Consider the following 26773-nt stretch of genomic DNA (forward strand, 5'->3'; position numbering starts at 1 on the left):
GCTGAATTCCGCCCTGCCATCGTCCTTCATCCATCCCTTCATGAATAAATTATGAAATGATGAGCATGCAAAACACATTAAAGCGGCGGAGCGACCCGAATAACGGCAAGCCAAACGCTAAGTAAGTGGGTATCTGTCTTACCAAATCAGGTCAAATGCATTATAGAACACGCTCGGCGAATTAATCGAAAAGTTGCCTCACATGACTTCATGTTTGAGATTTGCGTTTGTATTTAAGTACATACATGCTTACACATTAAGGCACTGGAGGCCGTGTATTACAAATATCGACTATTGGCATTCGTACTCTGACAATTGGAGTTGATATACGCAAAAAAATTCCAACGGTACCTTTTGTTGAACGCCTGTAATGCATTTCTTTTGTCGCTTTCAATGCCTCTCTTTCATTTGTATCACGTGCTGAGAAGTGCAAAAGGAATGTCACATTTATAATACATAATTAAAGTCAAGTATTGAAGCCAATGAAAACCGCAGACTTTTTTATTTTGTTTGTTTTTATTATATCATAAAATATTAAATAATATATTTACCCACAGAATTTGTTATAAATTTGTTTTATGGTTTTCACAGGACGATCAATGAAAAAGGTATTTAGAAAGCAAAATTTGAAGTTAGGTTGCCAATGAGGTATAGTTCAGTTCCGAATGGAATTCTTTTGGATTTACGTCATAGGTAAACCAATTTTTGAATATGGGTGTATCCGATTTCTTTAAAGGAAATCGAAATATTACTTTAAATTACTTTTGAGAAACCGGCAACCTTTAAGGGTTAGCCTTATTTAGAAGCTTCAAAAAATTATTTTTTTTCTGCTTAAATCTCTTTAAAAATTATCTAAGAATATGTCCCCAAAGTTATAGATAGTAATACGAAATATTGTCGAAGCTAGAAGGAAAGTAGTGGCCGAGCGTCTGGCAGGTATATGAGCGCTTGGGCAGACTTCGACACGCGATTTTTCGGTTTTTAATTTTTTCTATTTTTCTTAATTGGCGGATGGGATAGAAAAAAACTAAACTTTGTATGGAATTGAGGCAAAGTGAAGTTTGAACATTGGTCAAAAACCACTTTTTTTTTCAATTTAAAAAAAACTGAAGAATTTTCACTATTTTTGGAATTTTATTAGTTAAACTAGAACATAAGTTATTAACAAATATGAATCTCTTTGAATTTTTTGTTTCAGATAGAAATTGCGACCTGTATCTTGCCCGCCGTCCGGTAAATGCATATGCGAGATACATCGGGCAAAATTTGCGGATGATGTTTGAATATATAACTAGAAACCCTAGAAATTCCGCTTTAATCATTTATTTCTTTCCTTCTCAAAAAAATCCTCAAAAAAATCGATTTTTTGAAGCCTCTAAAGCAGGCTCCCCCCTTAAGTCTGTTATTTGGTATTAGGAAGATGCTCCCACTGATGTTAACTGTGTTCACATTTATATTTAAGCGAGCCTTCTTGGAAACTGTAACTTCAGAAAAATTAAGATATCTCTATGAAACTTGGTACACATGCTCTCCGGTCCATCTGCCACTCCCACTAAAAGTCATTAATCGAAAAACTATCAATAGCTATAACTTAGCAGCAATTGAAATACAATTGAATACTGAAATTCGATATAAAAAATCACTTTATGGAAGGAGCACTTGTGGTTTAAAACCTTTAAAAGGTGAGCGGGGCCCCGCTCCTTAATCGGTTTAATATATTGGGTAGCCGAAAAAGTATTTTCGTATTTTGTCAATAGATGTCGTTGAAGTCGTACATATATCTGTCATGTCATCACTATATGGTTGGAAAGGTGAGATTTAAAGCTTCATTTAACCAAAAAACTTTAAAAGTTGAAAGTTGAAAAAAGTTACAGCAGTTCCAAAATGAGTAAAAATAATGAAGAAATTCGCTATATTTTGAAATTTTTTTATAAAAAAAGAAAAAAGGCAGCGCAAGCCATGATGTGCCTCAAATAAGTGAAGTCAAGTGAAAACTTGCTCACGCCTCCATATATCTAATATCAGAATTTTCAAACACTGATTGACATTATACCAAATAACTACTACATACATACATATATGGCAGTCCATATGTAAGATATGTTTGCAAATTTGAACATTCAATATTCAAAATAATATATTTTGATGCTGAAAATATGTGAATTTAGTCTACGAATTGACCCCACTCCCATATAACACATAAAGGGTGATCTATAGTAATTCGAGGTTCCCTACTTTTTTGAAGAAGAACACAGAAACTTCAAATTTAATGGAGAACGTTTGTTATCATTTGAAAAAACATTCTTTGGCATTTGTTGTTTGAAGATTATCTCTCTCAAATGTTGGCCGCGGATACTTTTCAGATGTTCCAATCTTTGAGTCCAATAATCGATGGCTCGTTTGAGCATTTCGACTGGCAAATGGCGAAATGCACGCGTCATGTTTTTTTCCAAGGCCTGAATCGAAGCGGGATTATCCGCATGGACTTTAGGCTTTACATATACCCACTGGAAAAAGTTTCACCACACGATCTTGGTAGCCAATCGACCGGCTCAAACCGTGAAACACTCACCGAAAAGTTCTCTCAATAAATCTATTGATTGATGCGATGTGTGAGAAGTGGTGCCGTCTTGTTGAAACCAAATGTCGCCGAAATCACGAGCTTCAATTTCAGGTCACTCTCAGCTACGGCTGCGATATTTTCTTTACTGCCTGCTGGACATGGTCTATTCGGTCGTATATTACCCAATAATGAATGCTGGGTCTCAAGATGGATGATCAGTAGGCCGACTGTGTTACCATAAGTAGGGCGAAGTGTTTCTTAAAATTATGTGGCCTGCCGCTGAATATGAATGAAATTCGTCAAAGCTTTGTTTGACGTTTTCACATCAACTCATTATATCACATATTTCTCATTTAAGGATGATTTTATACAAATTTAGTTGACGCGCAATAAACTATAGTAATAAAACTAGTTAATAAGATTTTATTGAATGAATAGCGGAATTGCTTAGTTCAATAACACAATCAAAAAAATTTTAATGCCCCAGTGAATGCAAACGAAGCGTGTATTTCGCTGAGACAACAAACAAATATTAACTCACCCAAAACGAAATAGAAGAGCAATCAATAAATTATGCGCCACAATAATAATAACAGGTGTTTAATAACACATTTTCATAATGCACAATTAATGTTGCAACATAAAGAGTACAGCAACTAACAGCAACACAATTCATGTTCTTGTTGTTTTTTCTCCCTTACCGAACAGAGCTTGCATTTATTTTAGTTGCTGTCAGCCACAAAAGCATATTTCGCCATCGAACACCCCTGGGCTATGACGACTACAATAACAACTGCTGCCACATCAAATTCTTTGCGTACATACGTGTGTGTGTGTGTCTCTATGGCTTAGCAGCGGAGCAACGGCGGCAGGAACAACCTTGACATTTGGCATTCACACTTCGCTTGTGGTGTTTACGGCGCAATCTGCTGGCTCATTTGATGAGCAACCCAACAGGTTCATAATATTCCCTTAACCGCCATTAAACCGCATCATCAGCGGCAATAACACCAACAATAACGCAACGAAGAGCATCAAATCAAAACACTTCCCTAAACAATAGCGTTGTTGTTGTATTTTTTCACTGCTCATTTGCTGTTTGGCCGCTTCCCTTCCGCAGATTCATGCGTTTGCTCGCAGACGGATATCATTTTCACCCTCTGCCATTTCTATTTATTCGGTTATCTGCTGCAATTTCGCGCTATTTCACTTCCTTTATTTGCCAGCGAGCGCGCATATGTTCTTACGCCGCAGTCGGTGTGTGCGTGTGCCTGGGCGCGCTTAATGCCTTTGCACCCTCTCAATTTGTGTTGTGACCACGGCCACGGCGTGTCCTGCCACAAAGGCATTAGCCGCATTATTGCCTTTTCATGAACTTCAACTTCATTTATTATTCGCTCCAGATTTGCCAATTTGCTGTTTGCTTTGTTGATTTATGTTCTAGCTGCTGGCTTTACGCCTTTGTTGTTTTTGTTTATTTTTTTTTTTAGTTGAGGTGTTCCTCTGCAGCTAACAATGCTAGTTGATAGGTTCGTGGTCAAAAAGTCAGCAGTGTTGAAGTGGTCTTCAGAGTCGGTTTAAATATTACTTGCCTAAGTGGAAATATATGTTCATAAAGTCGCAGCTTAGTTATCAGTCCCAACAATTTATCAAAATAGTAGTGCATTCCGCCATAAGGAGTCATATATTTTTTATGTTAGCCAATATTCTTGACAAAAATGTACGTTGTTTGGCGGTTTTTCGCATATTTTAAAGTAATCATCATTAAATAAGTTAGTTTTGGGTCGAATAAAGATTCATATATTTATTATAGGCTTCATTAGGATTGGTATTAACTTATCTGTTTAATCTTTCATCTTACCGCGGGTGGGGAAATAAAAAAATTTCTGACTGACGTTATACACATCTTTCAATATCCCACCCGCGGTAAGATTAAAAAGTGATTGTGTTGGGTCAACATTGGGTTTTAGAAACCAATCAAACAAAACTTCTCCTGACCAATCGACAAGAACATTTTCTTGGGCTATCGACAAACTGCGTATTCTCTACCGTGACATTTTTGAAAAATAATCGCGCAAAAATGTTCGCGATTTAATTGCATTTTTTGGCCGACATGAATATTTTAAGTTACTGTAAGCAACACAATTAGCGCTTATACAGGGTTTGTCCGGAAAAAATACCGACTGGATTCGGAAAAGGACGTTCTTAGCTAACGAACGAGCGGCTGGTCAGTTGTCTCCAAGCACCTGGAGAGTCAAGACAAACATTTTCGCACGACGTGTTTCTGTGAGTGGTGTAAGCCGAAAACGCAGCGTTCGTTAGAGCAGAGGTACCCGATTAAATTCTGTGTGAAACTTGGTCAATCTGCGACAGAGGCGTTTAATATGATCAAGCAGGCTTACCCAAATATTGCTTTAGCAAGAAGTGGTGTTTTTCCGTGGCTCCAGGCCTTGTTGGAGTGCTGGGAAGAGGTCGTTGCCTTCCGTGGCGCCTTCAATGTTTGGAAATCGCGCTGCCAGTACTGCGTCGATGCAGAAGGAGCCTATTTTGAAAGTTTTTAAAGAATTGTAAATCGACTCAGTCCAAACCCTGTATGTCCAAACGTTCTGAATATGTACACCATTAAGATATCAAACTTAATGGTAAAGTTGTGAGTGAACAGATTTCATCACTGAGGTTGCCAAATCTAAATTTCTCCTTAGAACTCGTAAAGCTAAAACATGTATAGTTAAGTGTGTTAGCGATCTGAAATTTCGAAACTCAAATGTTATTCCACGATCTTGAGAGCGTCACTGGTATGTCCTTAGACCAGACAGCTAAAAAATTTTCCTTATGAAATCCTGAGAAGTGTAAAAAGCTACCAACGAGGACAAATTAAGCCCCAAAAATTGCCTTGGGATGCCATAATATTTAGTTTGCCCTTACAAACGCGCTCAGCTTCCGCTTCCCAAATACAATATTAAATGTTGATGTCAAAGCGAGTGAGGAAAATGTGCACATCAGACAACACAAATAATTCCGTTCACCGCGCACAAAACATCAAAAATCCATTCAAATTCAAATTCAATTAACAACTTTCAATAAAATCGCGTACGCGATAACCAGCAACAACAACCACACGGTGAACAGGGTATTTTGAAGAGCATATGACAAATGCAATGACATTTTCGCGATTACAACAACAACAGGCAAAACAAGCACGCGCATGCAAAGCAAGTGGCTGCAACAACAACAACGCCAACGTGGCAACAATGCGCTACAGCTGCGGTAAGTGGCACTATCGAGCGCTGGCCGCAACAATAACAGCAAAAACGGAAAAAGATTGACACAAATGAAATTTTGATTAGTTTACAAAGCAAATATGAAATTGTTCATAAGCGGCGCCATCAGAGTACCATCAGAGAACTCAATATCGTCCAAAACCAGCACAAAAATGCAAAAAAGCCGAACACTTGCAACGCCGTGTGGCAAGCGTTATTGCACAACGTGCCGTAATCAAAATTCAATTTGATTTCCAAGTATTGCCGCAACATTGCCAACACTTATCGACTCATCTTTTCCATTTTTCAATTTGTTTCCGATTTACCACAAAATTTTTTCCTTCAGCTTCGACAGGCTGCAGACCGATTTAATGTCAACAATCAATCTTTTTGCTCATGCAACAAAGCCACAGTATCGAGAAAAGCTGTAAAATCGAAGCGAAGCTACTCAACATGTCGCAATGAAAATGTCATCAGCTTTATGCAACCGTTATCGGTTATCAACTGCATTATTGCCCGCAAAGTATTGCCCCAGTCCACAACTATAGCCTCCAATTGCCTCAGCGGCTCCTTCGTTTGTACAAACAATCGCACAAGCGTTCGATAGCCACTTACTTACACATTCGAGTTTATGAGTTCAGCGCACACATACCGACGTAACTGTATCCACCGTGCTTGCCGGCGGACGTCCTGCCCGTTGGTAAGCTGGTGAGCGGGCAGCTTATCCTTTCGTTTACTTTAAATGCGCATTGAGTGGTTTATGAAAATCGCTTTTCGGCCAATATCTTTTCATTTAGCGAAGCATTTTCGCATGAAATCTTCTTATTATGTGCGCCTTGGCGTTTGCTGTTATTATTGGACACAATGAAATTGCAAATAAATTCAAGCAGCGCCCACACACTCGCACACAATACAAATGCACACACACAAACACACTCGCGTTGCCGATTCGTTCAATGAAAGCTTGGCAAGCCGGCGGAAAGCAAAAGCCAAAAGCATTTTTATGAAAACACTCACATTCACTTACGTCGTGTTGTTTGCGGTGTGTTATCCCCAAATACGGTGCGAATGGAGTCGATTTATTTTATGGTATCCTTTAAATCCTGCTTTACGATCAAGCCAAGCGACACTTGCTGCGCCACCACAAACCCACCGCCGCCATTTATTTCATTTTTATTTGCTTTTATTTCCTTTTTGTTGTGTTCACTGGCTTTACGCCCACGAATGCGCTTCGCTGCGTTCGCCGTGTGTTCTTTGTCTCTTTCCCTGGGGGTTTGGTCGAAACTTTTCATCATCTCTGTTTCGGGATTTATTTTCCTACTTTCGGCCACAACTTTTGCAATTTTATTTCACTTTCGTGTTCAGTAGTAACGGTTGTTTATAAGTTTGAGCGAAGGTTTTGAGGTTGCGAAGCTATGGAACGAGTTAGAGTTTAATTCTTTCGAAAAAAACTGTGCAGCTTTAAATTTGTTTATCATTTCGATTCAGCTTCTTTCCAGTTTCTTGCTCTTTTTCCTCTAGTTTACTTTAATAAACTTTTCATATGGTTTATGACTCTCTTCTATCAAGTTATTCCTAGACATAACTTTGCTTCTGAAATAACTAATGGGTTTTTTCAATAGAGACGCTACAAAAGTAGACCGAATGTGACAGCAAACGACAGCCATATTTTTACCTGTTCTTTTGACATCTCTCTTCAGTAAGGTTTGTCATTTCTTCATGGAGAGATATACGATCCAACAACGAATCGAAATTATTAAAACTTATTACCGAAATTCGGAGTCAGTGGCCTTAACTTAAAGAGCACTACGTCCAATTTATGGTTGTTATAATCGTCCTGTCAGATCAAAAATTCAGGGTCTAGTGAAAAAATTTGAATCCACAGGGACAATCCGGTGCCAGTGAGATAAAGAAGTGTCCGTAGTGTCGAGAATATTCCTTAGCGTTATTGGTCAGACAGCAATTCACACGTACTTAATGAGTCCCCAATGCATCAAAAACAAAAAAAACGGTTTGGTGCGGTTTGTGGGCCGGCGGCGTCATTGGGCCGTACTTCTTCCGTGATGATCAAGACGATAACCGAATATTTTTGGCCCGAATTGGATGATGTGGATTTGGACAATATGTGGTTCCAACAGGACGGCACCATTAGCCATGCAGAGAGTGTCAAAATCTATTTATTGAAAACCAAGTTTGGTGAACGTGTTATCTCATGAAATGGCCCAATCAATTGGCCGCCTTGGTCGTGTGATTTGACGCCGTACGCCAAAAAACCAGCGACAATTGATGAACTTCGTACAAATATCGAACGTGAAATTGCAGCAGTATCGCCAAGCTTTTGTAACCCGTTATAACAATTTGGGAGGAGGAGAAAATCCTATATTAAGCCAATCTGAACAATACGAGAATAGTTCTTCAGTGTTTGATATATTTTATTCCAAAAAAGCAGCTTATTCGTCGGAGCCAATAAAGCATATAGCTGCTACACAAACTGATCGATCAAATCCATGGCTTCTATGAAAAACTTTGGTATTTGACAAGGTGCCTTCTCGATATTTTGCATGAGTTATTATCCAAGGACTATTATAGCGTATAGCTATCATGCAAACTGACCGAACAACGTGACCAAATCAAGGTAAAGATTTTTTTATTCTTTTATGTTCGTCTTCTTTATTTCGATGTTTGATCCCAATTGGAGATTTCAAGCGAAGCCAAGTATCTCGACCTGGTCTTTCCAACAGAGTGGAGGTCTTCCTCTTTCTCTGCTTCCCTCGGCGGGTACTGCGTCGAATACTCTCAAAGCTGGAGTATTTCGGACGGCATGACCGCTGTCTCTTTATTCGCTGAACTATTCTTTCGAGGCTGACGTAGTTGTTGGTGTTAACGTTGGTTCCATGATAGATAAAATTATCTTATCCTTTTATACTACTGTATATGAAATTCACCTGTGAAGGGTACTATAGCTTCAGTTCAGCCGAACTTCACGTGCTTGTATTGTTTTAGACCAAACTATCGACATATAGACCTCAAAGAACCCTTCAAAGAAAACTCCTTAATAATTGAAGAATGCATTTTTAGTCAAAAGCCTCATGCTAAAGTCAAAAATCACTAAGGTGATCTTTAGAAAAAGTGCTCAGAAGCGACCACTAAAAGAAATTTATCAAAGTGTCGTTTGTTCTTCTTGTTGTTGTTAATATTTTTTAATTTCTGCAATAATTTTATTTTCCCTTAAATTATTAGCGTTCCGAAGAGCAAAGTGAAGTGAAGCGAAAGCTTTGCATGCTCGAAATGCGTTAATACATACATCCATACATATGTGCATATATACATATTTACCAAACATAAATACGGCGCTGTTATTCCGACACTTTGTCGCTTTTGTTGTTTGTATTGTAGTCGTCAATTGTTTCAGGAATTTCAAATCAAAATCCCAAAGCAGTGATTGTCAGTGGCAACCGGAAGTGCGCTGACGTCTTCTTTATTTTTTGAGACACCAGTACTGCATGGGTGGAGGCAAGCGTGGAATGTTGGCAGAATTTCACCTGCAAACAAAGCGCAGCGAACCATTCACAATAGCGCACAAGCGAGCTGTAAAAGCAAACACAATGCATTTTTAGCAACCCTTAAAAGCAGGTGTGTCGCAGGCGGATGAAACAGCAAATCCCAAGCGGCGGCAGAGAGCAAGAAAAACAGCCAGCAGAACGCATGCGCGCTGCTAAGCTGCTGCTCTGTATGTTTGAGCATGTGTTGTGGGTGGCGGAGGTTTTGTTTTGTCGTTTCGCTGCCAACAAAACTTCATATTCGAGGCTTTCCAATGAACTCTTGGCGCCGGTACACTCGCTGTGCGGGAAAGTGCATGCGTTGTGCAAAATTTGCTGGAAGTTAGTTGTTGTTTCCAGTTTAGTTTGTTTGGATAAAACTGTTCTGTGGAATTTAATATGAACTGCCTTTCATATTTTCCCATTTTCCGCCGCTCTTAAGCATTGTGAAAATTTCAATTTTTTATTTGATTGCATTTTCATATAAAAACGCATTTGTATGGTCTCCCACTCGTTGCTTTCTCTCTTTGAAAATCGCGTTTTTCGCATCTTCATCGCATACACGATGGCACAAACATATGCGTTCGTTCTTCAGCTTGCCACAACCGCACATCAGCCATAGACAATTCAATGAAATTTACCGTATCAGCGGAATAGCTTTGAAAATTGCTTCATTTGCCATAAAGCGAATGCGTGCGAGATTTTCTTTATGTCCTTTAATATTCTTAAATGACATTTGTGTGTTTTTGTGTCGTTTTGTGTTCCGCTTTGAGCCGACAACGTCGTAGGTTTAGTTTTAAAGTCTTAACGAATGTGTATTACAATTTTTCTATAAAAACTTTAGCGGGTTCTATGACATGGGGCATAAATAAAAACTTTAGATATACACTTATAACCAATTAATGTTACGCCGTAGCTACGTTGTATGATAAATCGATGTTTAATTTCATTTAACTGCGTTGAAATATACCTCATGTCACCTTGGGGAAGAAGGGAGAGGTACTACTAATAAGAGTGCTACGGTAAAATATTCGCTTATGGCAATAAAACTTGAGTTAATTGGTCTCAACGCAGAGTTTAAAGTACAAACATTATCCTTAAACTCAATTTAAGCACCACTTCTTCGAATGATCTAGAGGTGCATTACGGAACGAAATTTCAATGCTGAATTAAAAAACTAAGCTGCGCCCTTTGACTATTTTGCCCGTTCAGCATCAAGGTTCATCTGTGCTTGAAAATGTTGAATAAAGCCCGGAGTTCTTTAAATGCTTAATGAGAACATTTGAAAGTTGCTCACAAACACACTCCGGAAAATAAGTAAATATAAGCTCATGACGATAGTGGCCCACAATAAATCATAAAAGAATCGATTTGACTTTGATTTGCAAGACAAACTCAGAATAAAGCTTTTGAGGTTTTTTTCATCTGAACTATTTTGAAAAGTTAAAACTGAAGTGTTCAAGAAAAACTTTAAATTGGAAAAATTCAAATTTTCAGAGTAAAAAATTTTAAAAGGTAATATTTCGCTGAAAAATATCCGCATTCGATGTAACGATGAGCTGTTGACAGTAATGCGATATATGATTTTGAACCAGCATTAACACCAACAATAATGTTAGCTTCGAAATCCAACACAGAATAACTCTTGCCAATCTTTTGGCTACTTCGGAGTAGGCAATTGTTCTCGACGAACAAAAACCGATTTCTATAAGTCACTCATTATTCTCTCGTTTTCGAGTTTTCGAGAGAGAGGCTCTGAGGAAGATTCATGGTCCTTTCCGCATTGGCTATGGTGAATACCGCATTCGATGTAACGATGAGCTATATGCGATATATGACGACATTAACATAGTTCAGCGAATTAAAAGTATTGGCTCTGAAAGTATTCGACGCAGTACCCGCCGGGGAAAGCAGAGGAAGAGGAAGATCTCCACTCCGTTGGAAGGACCAGGTGGAGGAGGACCTGGCTACACTAGGAATATCCAATTGGCGCCACATAGCGAAAAGAAAAAACGACTGGCGCGCTGTTGTTAAAGAAGAAGAAGAAGCTTGTTTGTTGTCCAATTTCGTACTCTAAGATAAGATCAGGTTAATATTATGAATCAAAATTTGGATGATATTGGTCGAGCACGTTTCGAGATATTGGTCTTCACCGCTGACACTTTTATTTACTTATTTATTGAGCTTTCAATAGTTCTTAGCCCAGCCGCGGGTAGTTTGCGACTTCAACAATTTCTCTCACGTTTTAAGGTGATGCTAAAATTATATTTGCTCTGTGCAGTGTGGTTGATTTACCTTAAGGGGTTTGGGAGATATGTATGTATATACATTAAACTTATTAGGGAGCGGCCAACGATGCCTTCACCACTGCAATCGCATGCACCACATTTAAATTTTGTATCGCGATTTGGAGCTTAGTTAAAGCTCTTTATAGGTTTTTGATAAATGGCGTCTTGTGGCCGTGACAATGATACGGTTCCATCTTCTGGACGAAGGAACATATACAAAACATGTCAATGTCAATCACAATCTCAATCAAAAAAACCGACGTTTGAGTGTCAAGAAGCGCGTGTTCGAAGTTTCTTATATTTAAGAAGATATCTTAATTTTTACATTTTTACTCAAGTTACCGCTTGTAGGGACATACGGATAGAGACAGACAGTCAACCGGATTTCAACTTTTTTCGTCATCCTGATCATTTATAGGTATATAACTCTATATCTATCCCGATCAGTGATGAAAGCTATTATACCTTGTTAAGAAAAATTGCAAGAGTTTAAAAACATCCTCCCCAAACATGCCCTAAAAAGACTAATAGATACCTGAAAGCGCTCGAAAACGAAATTGATATTATTTTCTTCGAGTACAAAGACGATTTCCTTAGATTTTTCCTTGGAAAAAAACTAAAAAAAAATTGCAGTTTCACATTGACACAAACACTTTTTCGTTAAATAAAGATCTAATGGTTATTCCTTTTGAATTTAGATCCCATTTCCCATGCTTAGTACAAATAATAAAATAAATCATAAAGTAATTTTTAATTCTACGCAATCTCTTAAGATAATTTATGAATTAAAAAAAAAGGAATGAGGGAAATTGTACTTGAATACATTTTAAAAGAGCTCGCACGCAAAGCATCAAAGAGCTTCTGAGAAACTTAATCTCCTCACCCCCCACAGCATAAGCGACCATTAAAACGCAAAGCTTTTTCATAAGATTTTCTTACAGTCAACCGTTGCCATCTTCAATTCACCTTTCATATCTGCGTTTCTACAAAACTTCGCTAGAACAAAGTCGGGCAGCTCATATAAAATTTAATCAAAATGTCGTTTTAGTGAAAAAACTGCTCTTATCGCATGTGTAAGTGTATTGGTGTGTGGGTGTGTATTGGAAATACCTATTGCCACATGGCGTTGTGGGGCATAAAGATGAAATATGTTATTTTTTATACGCTCGTCTCATCTCTATTTAATTTTTTCTACAAACAAAAACTGCTCGTCGAATAGTACTCGGCGTGTGCGTGTGTGAGTATCCATTACGCAGCTTCCGTTCGGTTGCCATTGGCGTCCGCCCCCAATTCGTGGCAGAATGCCACCATTTTGCAGCATGCCTTTCAGCTGTTTCCAATAGGAGCAACATGCAACATTTTCGACTCGCAGTTTTTCGCTTTTCCAATTTCACATTTTTGGAATATTCATTCATTAGATTCTTCTTTTGTTTGACTGCAATTTGCTTTGAATACTCAACTTGAAATGTGGGCAATAACGCTGCGAGATATTCAGCTGGCAGCACAAAGTCAAATGCCATGAAAATCGTTATGTATGTGTGTGTGTGTGTATTTGCCCCGCTGTCGTAGGGCTGGTTGTGGAGTGGTTGTTTAGTTGGTTGAGTTGCTGATTTGTTTTTATTGTTTTTGTTATTGCTTTTTAAGAATGTTTTGTGCTTGTGCTTTTTGCCCTCAACGTGGCTGATGGCGAGCGTTGGCGCCAAGTGGTGTGGCGTGAAGTGGAGCATATCCATGGCATCGTATTTTAATTTAATTTTAAATGAAAAGCCATAGCAAACAACATAAAAGATAATGTTTTCTTATTTTCTATATTTATGAATATTCAAAGTGAGAGTGTGTTTGTGCCTTCTTTTACTAGTGGGGTTTTTTCAAGCTAAGGGTATGCATATTTGTGAACCTACTACACTTTTGTTGATTTCACGGAGTAGATATTCGAATTATTTAAAGAAATATATACTATTTTGTAAATACTGTTCAATTGAGCTGAGAAAACAGCGGAAATTGTTAAGCTATTTTCATTAATCTCGATTTTCATAGAATCATGTTTAATATTGGGTAGTCGAAAAAGTTTGTTCGTTTATTTTTATTAGATGTCTTTGCAGTCATATATCTCCAGTGCTACCAATGATATTGTGTCATACCATATAGTGTTGGAAAGGTCAGATTTTAAGCTTCATTTAGCCAAAAATAATTTAAATTCGGAAAGTTGAGAAAAAGTTACAACTGTTCAAAAATGAGTGAAAATAACGAAGAAATTCGCGATATTTTGAAATTTTCGTATAAAAAGGGAAGAATGCTACGAAAATCATCAATGAAATTTGTGAAGTTTACGGAGACGATGCTGTATCAGTTCGTGTAGCAAAACAATGGTTCGCTCGCTTCCATTCTGGAAATTTCGATGTGAAAGACTCTGGTCGACCTATCTTTGAAAAAGTCGATGAAACTATGAAAAAGATTGACCAGGACATATCAACAGAAAGGGCTTCTGGGAGAGCTGGGCTGGGAAGTTTTGATGCATCCACCATATAGCCCTGATCTTGCACAATCGGACTACCATTTGTTTCGGTCAGTGCAGGACTCCCTTAATGGAGTAAAGTTAGCTTCAAGAAAAGCCTGTGAAAATTACTTGTTGCAGTTTTTCGTCGAGAAACCAGAAAAGTTTTACATTGATGGAATAATGTCTCTAGCGGAAAAATAGTAAAAAGTGGTCGACAAAATGGTTCATATTTTGTTCATTATAAATATAAAAAAATAAAAAGTTTCCGACTACCCAATATTATAAAATATATCTAATATGAGATCAAGTAAAATTAACCATCACATTAAAGTATAGGCTTTAGGTGGTTGCATAAGAGCTTTTCAACCAAGTTCGCGGAACTTCAGATGAGTCATTATCCGTTGCTAACGAACTGGAGTTGTCCTGAGGAAACATAATTCCCCACCATTAGTCAATACTGCTCACTTCGAGGCAAATGCTTACTTCAGACGGTCCAATTTTTGACAGTACAGTTCCGAATCAAAAATTTTTTCAAAGGAGCAGCTCATAGTAACTGAATATCTGACAATCCCATCAAAAACATAGTTAATATTTTCTGACCGTCAATCCTGACCACCGTTTGACACACTTTTCATCACCAATAACCATCCGCTTCTAGATCGACTTTGGTTCGATTCAGCAGCGATTCGCAGATAGAAGTTCGGCCATTCAAAGAATGTGATGTCAAAATTATCGAATCCGTAATCAATGTCACAAAAAGTAATCACATTTTCAGACTCCTGGCTAGCCTCCAAAAAAAACAAAAAAAATCCATCACTCACGCTCAGTTTTAAGACAAATTTATATATACCATGATGTGCATGCTCACTGTTTCTACCAATAACATGTGCCAATATACACATATATACATACATTAACTGATTTTGTTCTATGAATTTCACACCTACTCAAAACACCGAGCAAACAAGTTGCAACACACCCAAAAGACAATTATTCACATGCAAACCGTGCCACACGCCTACACACACCCACACAACAGCAGTGCAAAAACAAAAACACATTTATAATTTTATTATTCACACTGAGGCCAAACACAAGGCCAAGCAGGACGCCAGACGAAAAACCCACCGCCCATCGCACGCCGTCGTCGGCGAATTAATCACGAAAAATTCATTGTCCCCGTCGGTTGTTTAAGACACGTGCTACTTTACAAGCACAACAACAACATAGCAAATAAAATTGTGTGTGTGTGTGTGTGTGTGTGTGTGTATACTTAATAAACAAACCAATAAATGTTAAACAACCACACAATGGAACAACAGCAGTCTCCGACGATGCGCCGTCCAGGCAGCCAGTAATCTCTCAGCGTGTTCGTTCGTAAAAGTTGCATTTCTGAAAATGATGATAAGTCAATTTCGCGGCGTGTTGAGGGTGCTTGCTAGGCGTCCAGCTGTGCAGACAGATGCTGGAGCGGCGTTCGAACTGTAATGGATCAAGGGCGTTTCACCAAGCTCCTAAGTTCCACGTGCCATCGCCACATAATTTGTACACAAACGTAAGAAGCGGAAAGTGGAAATCGAATGCCGATTTAAATGTACAAATTCGCGACAATTCAGTGATGATTCGGCTTTTTTCCGACTAGATACGATGGTGCAGATCACGACGCTGACTTACGAATTGGTTTTTATAATGCATTTTGAGTAAGTGATAGCAAGGCAACCAAACAAATAGAAGGGGAGGCTCCAGTATGCAGACAGATAGAGACTCCACTGCATACTAGGATGGCTGAACCACTGTGCGAGAGAGAAAAATTCGTCTTCGACGTGCTGCCCGGGCTTTACTATAAAGTCTATGAGCAAAAAACTGGGCCCGTCGACTTTCACAAACTCTTTTGCCGCAAATTTTTTAACAGACAGGCAGACAGGGATAGGTGGTAATCGTTGCATGTAGCCTGAAGTTGCCTAGGAGTAGACGGTGTCAGGAGAATATAATTTGAGAATACTCTCCGCGACATAGTTTAAAGTCTAGCTGAGGGATGGTGTAATGCGGTTGGTTTAAACATCAACCCGTCGAAAACAACAGTGGTTCCTTTCACAAAACGAAGATCATTTCCGGACTTACAGAAAGTTGGAGGTGTCTGAAAAGGTCAAATTCTTAGGCCTCACAGTAGGCTCAACCTTACGTTGGAATAGGAATGGAGAATTAACACTGCCCGGAGTGCTCATGATATGCAGACGCCTAGCGGGTAGAGTCTGGGTCTGCAAGTCAGGTATCATCAGGTTTGCTGTATACCACGATCGAAAGGTCTATGGCCACATGTGGAGCGGTTGCTTGGGCATCGATGGCAACGTGTTCTTCGGTAGGTCTTCAACTATCGAAGCTACAATGACTCGCTGCATCTGCGCCTCAGGAGCAATGCGCGCTTGCCCAACCGCAACTCTTCGTAGGTCTTCGATCCGAGAACCAAATAAATATTTGTTTTATTTTCTTCAGTGGTACCCAAGTTAATCAAAAACACCTCACATGCTAAAACTCATAAAAGGCATGATCTGTAAATAAATTAAAACAATATTTTAATACAAACCCCAGAGATTAGCTTGCAAATAATGCAAAGGAATGTCATACTTCCGATAAAATATCAATGGTTGTTTGTACAAAAAACTCACACTGAGAGATGTATGGCCTAGTGTTAAATCTCATATATATGTACTCATAATTTATATGTTTATAGGTATGTAATCACATGTGCAAAATACTTTTCAAGAATTATTATGCAGCGAGTGTTGCGCACCAACTACATTTTCGGGTAAGATGTTCCACACGAAGCTCTACCTTAATATCCTGTCTTTATCCCATCATTAGCTACAAATCCATGCCGATTGATTTAGGACCGAGCATGTGTATGCATATTAAACATGTGAGCGAGCACATGCTCAACAACAAACACACACACATATATACATACACACATCCATACATATATGTATGTACAAAAATACCGACGCAAACGCACCCTTTCGCTCGGTGAGTCGAAAAAATCGAAAATCAAAATAGCTAAATTGCGGCAGGGCTTAACACGTGAAATGTGTTAATCATTTTGTAATCATCGCTGCCGTTAATATCCTGCCAAATGGCACATCGATGAATATAAACAGCGTCAACAACAACAACAGCAACTAATGGCACACAACATGAAAAATTGGCCACAATGACAATAAAATTACAACAAATATAGCAATAATAATATGAACAACAACAACAACAATGTAGCCAGCGCGTCATTGATAGCCTGCCTACACGCTGGCAAAGTTAATTTATATGCTAATTTTATTAACAGCACAGCCATAAGCCCACACACCGCATTGCCCTTCGCCCCTCTTTGAGCATTGCACCGTCCTTGCTGGCTGCCAGCATGCGACTAAAGTCCAAAATAAATCCGACAATCTGACATTGTAAGCCTAAAATCAAACATATTTTGTTAGACGACGAAGACAATGATGCCACACACCCCACACAACAGCCCGTAGCCTGCGAAGTCCGGCAGATATACAGACACTAGACCTTAACAGTGGCGTATGTGCCAGCACAGGGTTGGGCGTATTAACACCAACAACCCAGCCGATTTGGCGTAGTGTCTTTTACCGCTTTAGCTGCCCAGCCCTTTCTCACTCTTTCACCCTCCTGTCGGCCAAACACTGATTTACAATTATTAAAACAATTTATCACTAGCAAGCTCGAAGAAAGTAAAAAAACGTATATCAATGTGTTTGGCTGTCGAAAAAACGACGCATGAGCTTCGTGCGCCTTGAAGTAGACTACACGCGGTTTGTTGGCATTTCTTTAAGCTCGCCTTTGGCATATGTAAATCAAGCACCTCGCAATAAAAACTCAACCGAATTCATGCATAATCAAACGGATTCGGCAGACATGTGTCCGGAAGCGCCGTAGGGGTCCCGTTTAATTGTTTTATGGGCTGTTTAGTTTAGCATAGTTCTAGCCGAGATAAGACGCAATTAGCCACCTGTTTGCTGACGCTCTTAGGCCGCTGCGAGTGCCTCACATAGAGCGTAAGTGATACTAAAGCAGCATGCAACAACAACAACAGCCACTTAGCTTGCTGTGGAAGCAAAGTTTTGCCACAAAGTGTCACGCGCTTGCTAACTACTCACGCTTGTATGTGTGTGTGTGGGTGAGAATACTCATTCCCGTGCGCGTGTGTGTGCAAACTAAAACTTCTTTTCTCGGCCCATTAATATCCTTTGTCGGATTAAAATGTTGGCAAAGGCACGCTTCACACCCACGCACACAGCCATACATTGCCGAGACACAGTGCGTTGGCCGGAAGCACAAAATTTAATGAAGCAGTAAATTCGATTGTCGCATAAACAACGAGGCAAAAACAACAATAAAAACCAAAATACAACAACCCACCCTTGTCAGCTAACCTAACACACCGGCCGCCCCACTGTTGAGGATAATGCCAGCACCCACACTTCCTTCCTTTGTTTCGTGCTACAAACAGCAGTGTGTGCCTACATAAACGTTTATGTATGTGAGTGTGTGTGCATGTTGTGTGAAAGCGTCGAAAAACTGCATTGAAATACCAAAAGTGCCTGTCGGACCCATCGTAACTTCTGATATGTGCTGCCAGCACACGAATGCGTCGGCAGTCGGCCACTAAGTGAGCAAAGCGTCCTCGTGTGCATGTGTGTGTTTTTTGTTTTTGTGCAGAAAAACGTACTTCGCCTCCTTTCAGCTGGTTGCAGTGTCTTCCATTTTTCTATAAAAGCCTGAAAATATGTGTGGCAGCCAACAGCTTTTAAGCCAGGTCGACACAAATTTAACTTTATGCACCGTTATAAAGCATACTTCAGGCGACGACGACGGAGACTTTAACAGAACGAGAGCGAAAGAAAGGTGAGCAGAAAATTTAAATTTGAAGTCAAAATCTGTTATGAGTGTAAAGAATAGAAATAAGGTGGAAATGGTATAAAAAAGGTGATAATAAGGTTGTTAGAAGGATGTAGTCCAGTATTGCCTGAAAAATAGCAGCATTATGTAACATTATATCTATGAATATGGTATGTAAATTGTGTAAGAGACCAGATATATGTAGAAGGAAAGTTAGAAATGGAAAGGGACTATGTATTTTTATTCTCAAAATGGAGGCGTACGGAAGGAAAACGCACATAATTTTGCTTACACGGTCTCAAAAAGACTGCAGGACAGTTGTTGGCCTAGTCACATACAGAAAGAGCAGGGATGTAGGCATTAGAGAGATGCTGAAACACAGCACTTGCTTTTTATCTAGAACTCTTCTTAAGTATCTAGGGGCTTCGCAGTTCAAGAGACTAGATGAACTATCAGAATTACATAAATATCAGGACTCTATTAAACTTCGCTAAATCGTTGACGTCATACATGGCGTAAACTTCAGCTTCAATTGAACCTCCATCTGTCATTACAAAATACCTGTAGGTATATTTATGCCGTGGCTGACATCTAAGACATACCTAACATAACTCAATCCTGCAAAGTACTCCGTTTTCACACAAACTCAGTACAATTTCTCAGTGTTCAAAAATATATTCTTTTAAAATCTGCTCTCGGGTTCAATAAAAACTGTTTAGTACTTAAAATAAGTAAAGGAAATAATTCAATAAATTCTTAGTGGAATATTCATGTGTTTCTTCAGAAGTAATAAACAGGAAAACTTAAAATACCGCTTTTCGAAATCATTTGTATATTAGTGTTGCATTTGTTTTCAATCATTATTGTCCATCACACCGTCTGTATGTATTTCCATTACTGCAAACACAATCCGAAAGCAATCACAACACTCCTTTCAGGCCACAATGACATTTTAGAACAAATTTGCGGCCTAATGCAACAAATCGTACATAACCAACTATTGAACATCTACGAAATGTCATGTTGAACAAGCCCAACATGGATGACGAAAACCGCACTGCAACCAAAACCACCAAAATATCAAATTATTGTTTCGAAAACACCAGGCAGTTGACCCATCCGAATCAGCGCTGCAAGCGAAGCTAAAAATCGAAAACAAACAAACAACGGTAACGCACGCTGGCAGCAACAACAGCGCAACACAGCCGCTGGTGACAACTATTATTCTAAGCCGACAAATATATTTGCGTAGCTGCCATTGCCGACAACCGCAATCAACTTCGACATTTGTGCGCTCGAAACCGCAACATTTCGAAAGTGCACTCGCTGTCAATTTTGATTGCAAATGGCGACGCATATAACTGTCCGCTTTACATATTACACAAGAATAGTATGTTGGGCTTTCTAGCTTTTATGGTTTTGGCGCACTTACCTGCACTCTGGACTCGGTCAGTCCGATGCGCATCGCGATTTCCTCGCGCATGAAAATGTCCGGATAGTGTGTTTTCGAGAAGCACCGCTCCAGCTCGTTCAATTGGGCGGGCGTGAAGCGTGTGCGATGCCGCTTCTGCTTGTTGTTTTTATCCGAGTTCTGCAAGAGATAGAAACGCTGTTGAACGTAAGCCATTTACCACTTAAGCGATTGCGTAACATTATGTAATTAATAAATTCTAGCTTATCAGAATCTGCTTTAACAAAATATAAAAAATATAAGCTTTTTCAGTTATTTATAGTATTACATTATCTGCTGAGCTATGGACCTATCTAGGAATCTAACTATTCATCCCCGCTTCGTTAGTCATTCCGGCATTATTATCAATGCAAAACTTGTGTAAGTAAAAACCGTATGCGGGGTTCAGGTCAAAGCTAGGGAAATAGTTTGCTTTAGTAGAAGAGCTACCTAAACTTGGAAACCAGAATGTCTAGTGTTACTGGCCATTAATTATACACTTCATACCATAATATGGAAGCGTCAGAGTACATGTAATCATATATATCTCTTTTCGTATTTCTAATCAAACAGTTTATTTTTTTATATTTATAATGAGCCTTACTGAAATAAATATGTACCATTTTGGTCTACCACTTTTTGCCATTTTTCCGCTGGAGACATTATTCCATCAGTGTAAAACCTTCCTGGTTTCTCAGCGAAAAGCTGCGACAAGTAATTTCCACAGAAATTTCAAGAGAAGCTAACTTTACTGCATTAGGAGAGTTCTGTACTGACCGAAACAAACGGTAGTCCGATGGTGCAAGGTCAGGGCTATATGGTGAATGCATCAGAACTTCCCAGCCAATCTTCCCGAGTTTTTGCCGAGTCATCAAAAATGTGTGTGGTCTAGCGTTGTCCTAATGGAATACGAAGCCCTTTCTGTTGATCAGTTCTGACCGTTTTTTTTCGATTGCGTGCTTCAATCTCATCAGTTGTAGACAGTAAAATGTAGAATCAATCGTTCGACCAGGCTGGAGCAGCTCATAGTTTAGGATTCCTTTACAATTCCCACCAAACACTCAACATAACCTTTCGAGGCATCAATCCTGGATTTGCGACCATTTGTTTAGCTTCACCACGCTTGGACCTTGATATTTTTTGCACATTGTTGTCGTATTTGATCCACTTTTCGTCTCCTGTTAAAGTTTCGCTTCAGAAATGGTTCAATTTCATTTCGTTTCAGCAAAGAATCGCAGATTTTAATTCGGTCCTTTAAATTTTTCACAGACAATTCTTGTGGTACTCAAACATCGAGCTTCTTTTTGAAGCCAACGTTTTTTAGATGGTTGAAAACCGTTTGATGATGAATGGTAAGTTCCTTAGCCATGTCACGGTTGTTTATGTGACGATCCTGGTAAATCTTTTCCATAATTTCATCGACTTTTTCAATGATAGGCCGACCAGACCGAGGTGCATCTTTCACATCGAACTTTCCAGAACGGAAGCGAGCGAACCGATGCTGTTCTACATGAACTGATTCAGCATCGTCTTCGTAAACTTCACAATTTTCATTGGCATTCTTCTATTTTTATACAAAAATTTCAAAATAAAGCGAATTTCTTCATTATTTGCACTCTTTTTGAAGAGCTGTAACTTCTTTTCAACTTTCACGAATTTAATTTCTAAATGAAGCTTAAAATCTCACCTTTCTAACACCTTATGGTATGACACAATGTGATTGGTAGCACTGGAGATATACGACTGCAACGACATCTACTGACGAAATACGAAAAGACTTTTTCGACTACTCAAAATATTAAAATCTACATGAAACTTTGTTTTCAATATGAAAATTATGTTGCGAAAGACCAACAAAAAATTTATCAGCACTGACTTTGATCATCTATTAATCAATAAAATCGTGAAATTGTGTTTAAATATTATTTTCCGCTACCAACGCTTTCTTCAGCCCACGGTAGCTTACCGAAACATCTAATGTTATTTCAAAGTAATCAGTGAGTCTTTTATTTGTTGCGCATTGTCCATAAAAAAATCGATTTGAACTCAATGGGTCCAAAAAACCGTTAAATATTTTCATAAATTAAACCAAATCGATGATTTTGATCGAATCCTGCACCAAGCTCTTCTAGCTGACTTCACTGCTTCAACTAATTTTTCTTTACACACACCAATAGCACAATATATAACCTGACATATATACATAAATCATACACAAATACATATACAACTACAAATATAGAGAAGAAATACACTTACTTTTTCAATTTTTTCGATAAATTTTCGTTTGTTTGAATGAATGAATTCAGATTTGTGCGCGCATTTCGCATTCATTTGCCAATTAATAAACACAATAGACGCGCAACATAACATACACACACATACGCACATGTGCATGCATATATATGTGCAGGAAAATGTTTGCCAAACGCAACACAAATGAAAATCGGTTTTGTTTTCATTGGTTCGAAATTAATTCAGAAATGCCCGATTTGGTTTTTCAACAGCAAGAAGGAAATGCAAAGAAAGAAAAGAAAAAACATCGAGAATATGAATTAACAAACATTCAATAATGTGTAAATATGTATGTATTGAGAAAAAGGATGCACGAGCTTTATAAAATGCACAAGAGATGACGGTTGCATGAACTTAATTTTTTTCAACTTTTTCTTAATTTTCATGAATTTTTCTTGCGTTGGCCCGCGCCTGCATCGCTGTGGCTTGCATTTCATTGCTTGTTGCATGCTCACCTGATCCTGCTGTTGCATGTTGTTGTTATTGGTATTGTTGTTGTTGTTATTGTGATGCGGATTAGGCGTGTCGCAGAGGCCGCCAGTGACGTGCAGCCGCGCCCCGCCGCCACCGCCGCCGCCGTTCAGCACCGCGTCGGCCGGGTTCTGCGCGTTCGGCGGCAATTGGCCGAAACTATTGACGCCGGCGTGCAAGGCCGTGATTGCGGCCTTGGGTAGATCACAATCCTTGGGACCTGCAAAGAAAAGCCGAAATTAATTATTTATTGAATATTATTATTATTTGCCATGGCCATGGTATAAATATAAATCAAATATCATATTTACTTAATTCTAAAATGTGAGAGGAGTACTTTAAAAACAAATATATATAGAAACCACTCATATCGAATCAAACATTTGAGTTTTGGAAGCGACATTATGAAATAACCCCCCCTCAGCTATTTCATGAATATGAATAAATGAATCGCGAGGCCAGTGCACATAGTAAAAATTTTTTGTTTAGGGCAGTTTCGATGGGATTCTGAATTTAGTCTAAGCCCAATACTCTAGTTCTTGAAACACTTTATATGGTTATATGGGTTTTCTCGCGTAAAAAAACAACATTTATTCAAATATCCGTTTAAAATTTCAAGAAGATCCGTTGAGTAGTTCACGAGAAATCTTGCCAACCCCCTTCATAAATACAGTTTCGAGATAAACGAGTTTAACGACGGAGCTCTTAGCCTAGCTAGCCTCGAGCGCACAAGTTCTCAAGGCTGTATCTCCGAAACTATTACCCAAATCAACTTGAGAATTTAGGACAATATTCTAGAGATGTTGTAGAGTTTAATAAGCCAAATCGATTTTTGAAACCCATAAGCCCATGTAATCCACTAGTCGTAGGGAAATGATTGACTAATATTCTTAGTAAAAATCCTGAATATTTAAATTGAGTTGCTGCCTTCTAAAGTGTAGCCACTCACTTCAATCAGCTTCGTCAGTTTGTTCTTAAATGTGTTTTTCATAAAACTACACTTTTTATCTTTGCTTGAGACAAACGATCCCATTACTCTATCTTCAGCATTTCTAAAACGACGAACATTTTGGGTAAAATTCAACGTGTTTCTTAAAAAGCCCCAATTTTAAATCTAAAATTTTTCAATTCTTTCAAGTAGATAATATTTTTTGTTTAATCTACAGAGAAAGCCGAAATTACTGCAGCAGGAGAGGATCTTTTTAAGCGCCGTCGGAAATCGCGTGTAAAACTTTTACTCTGTCTTCTTAAACTTTAATAAAGTATTTTTGTAATTCCGAAAAATCGATTTGTTTAGTGCTTCTCATTGTGTGCCTGTGTTGAAGCAAATAAAGGTAGGGAGATAACTATAGGGAAGAGTAAGGTTTTAAGGTTTTTTTTATTTTATTTTGCCAGTTAGTTTATTTTATGCTAACTGGTTACAATGGCTTCGATAAAAAAAATAATGACTTAAATGAATGCTTAAGAAATAAGAATGTAGTGTTTAAATTTCAAGTCGATCCTAACAAAACCGAAGAAGATATCAATAAAAAAAAGGTCTAACAACATTTTATATTAAAAAAAACTGAAAATGGGCCCTCTTTACATGACTGATTACCTCGTAGCTGGATTAGAAGTGTCTCGATTCTTTATATACCCTTTAAGAGTCAAGTTTTCATCAGCAAACCAATGTCTCTTTACGACTAAGCTCAATTTACTCAATGATGCAGAACATTTCACTAAGAATTTGCCAAAGGATCTGTAGAAATTTCAGCTCAATGCTGAAGCAGCTTTTGAAATAAATTAGTTTTGTGTAGTCTTTTGCCCATGTAAGTTTGAAATTATGAAATTCAGAGCCGATATAACCCAAGTAATTAAATTTGATTGCGTAGAAAACAGATTTTTTCGTTATTTAATTACATGTAATTTTTCTCAAAAGAACGAAATAATAATGATCAAAAATTGTATTTTACTGATTCACAATTTTGTTAGAAAAGTTGCCAAAACCGAGAATGAGAGAAAATTTTCCAACACGTTCGATTTTTTGTGTGGTAGCCAAGGGGTGTAGGGTCAAACCACCAACATTTACCAAATTGAGATAAAACTTTGAACTCATATTCGAAATCAGAACACCTCAAATACCGCACAGACATCTTAGCAGAATAGTCGCAATTTTTTTCTACAGATTTTTTGATAATGATCCTTTCCATTTCCTTATTTCGTTTGCCTCCAAATAAAAAACACACTCGAAAGAGCATCGAAAAATGTGGGACAATCAATAATTAACGACTAAACCAAAACTGAAAAACAAGCAATGTTTTTCAAACTATGAAATCAGTACTTCTAAAACATATTCTTTTTTTTTGGCTACTTATTTTATTTGATTCACTAGTTATAACCAACCTTAGATGAATATATTTTTATAAGCAGCAGAATAATTTTGTGGTGAACTGTTTAATATCTTAAATTGCTTTTATTATTTTAAAATGTTTTCAGTTTTTCTGTAGTTGCCGAAATACACAAATTTTTCGATTTTATTTTTGTTGCTATTTTGGCATTTACTTTTAGTTTGGAAAGTACTCGCAGCTCATTAGCGATCAATCAGATATTAACTCATGCGTTTAATAGGCGAAAGTTAATTGAATTTGCACATATTTGCCGATGCGTGACACACAAAGTTATACACAGTATTTTTGTTGTTGCTGTTGTACATATATTGTATTCGCCAAATATAATAGACAAAATTGCAGCGTGCGATCACTAAGTCGGCTTATTGCAATTGCCATGCGCTGAAAGCACACACACACACACAGGTCCGCTGTGCCCAGCACTGTTCCACTATTGCTTTTGTTTTTGGGCGCGTGTAATGATGACGCACGAGAAATCCGTTGGAGCAACACCGCTACTATCGCGTATCGCGCAACACTGAGGCGATCAAGTAAATTGAATTTTTCAACAACCTGTCATTCAAAAGATGCCAAAAACAGTAACAGCAACAAAGGAGACGAACGAAGAGAACGAAGTGCTACAGTGCATGCACACACGAACAACAAGCGACTTTAGTGAAATAACGGACGGACGCGACAGCAGCAGTCAGTAGTCGGCAGTGGCGGCAGCAAAAACGCTAACAACTTACAAGCACTTTTTTATTTGTTTGCTTCTCGGTGTGTGTGTGTGTGTGAAATCGCACAAGCACACAAACTCGCTGAAACAGTAGCAACAACAATGCACGGGAAACATGTAGATGACAGTTGAACGAAGTTGGAAACGCCGTCAAGCAGGTGAAGATTGACAAGCGACACAGCCAAACACTCGGTGCCGTTTGCGATGGCTGACGGAAAGGGGCGGACGGACAACTGTGCTGCCTACACATACACACACACTCATACTCGAAGAGGAAACGCCAAATACAGATGTAAGGGCGCAGAAGGCGGCGGCGCGGCGAATGCCTAACCCCATCAACGTCGCTCATTGTTTCTACGCCGGAGGCTGCGCTGATGATGGCGATGGTAATGACAAT

At 38.6% G+C, this 26773-nt stretch overlaps 1 protein-coding gene across 2 annotated transcripts in view; it reads right to left on the minus strand.

Annotated features, from left to right (window-relative positions):
* Window positions 1–26773, minus strand: part of LOC126755998 (homeobox protein orthopedia) — a 58881-nt gene that overhangs the window by 13484 nt on the left and 18624 nt on the right. Inside the window, exons 3-4 of one of the 2 annotated variants that reach the window (XM_050468766.1) lie at window positions 23259–23494; window positions 20491–20625 (exon numbers count right to left, since the gene is read on the minus strand). In XM_050468766.1, coding sequence (XP_050324723.1) covers window positions 20491–20625; window positions 23259–23494 — 371 coding nt within the window. Of the gene's footprint in view, window positions 1–20490; window positions 20650–23258; window positions 23495–26773 lie in introns of both variants that reach the window. The other variant, XM_050468765.1, reaches the window with a different exon arrangement.

This window comes from Bactrocera neohumeralis, chromosome 4 (genome assembly GCF_024586455.1).
Source record: "Bactrocera neohumeralis isolate Rockhampton chromosome 4, APGP_CSIRO_Bneo_wtdbg2-racon-allhic-juicebox.fasta_v2, whole genome shotgun sequence".
Taxonomy (NCBI): domain Eukaryota; kingdom Metazoa; phylum Arthropoda; class Insecta; order Diptera; family Tephritidae; genus Bactrocera; species Bactrocera neohumeralis.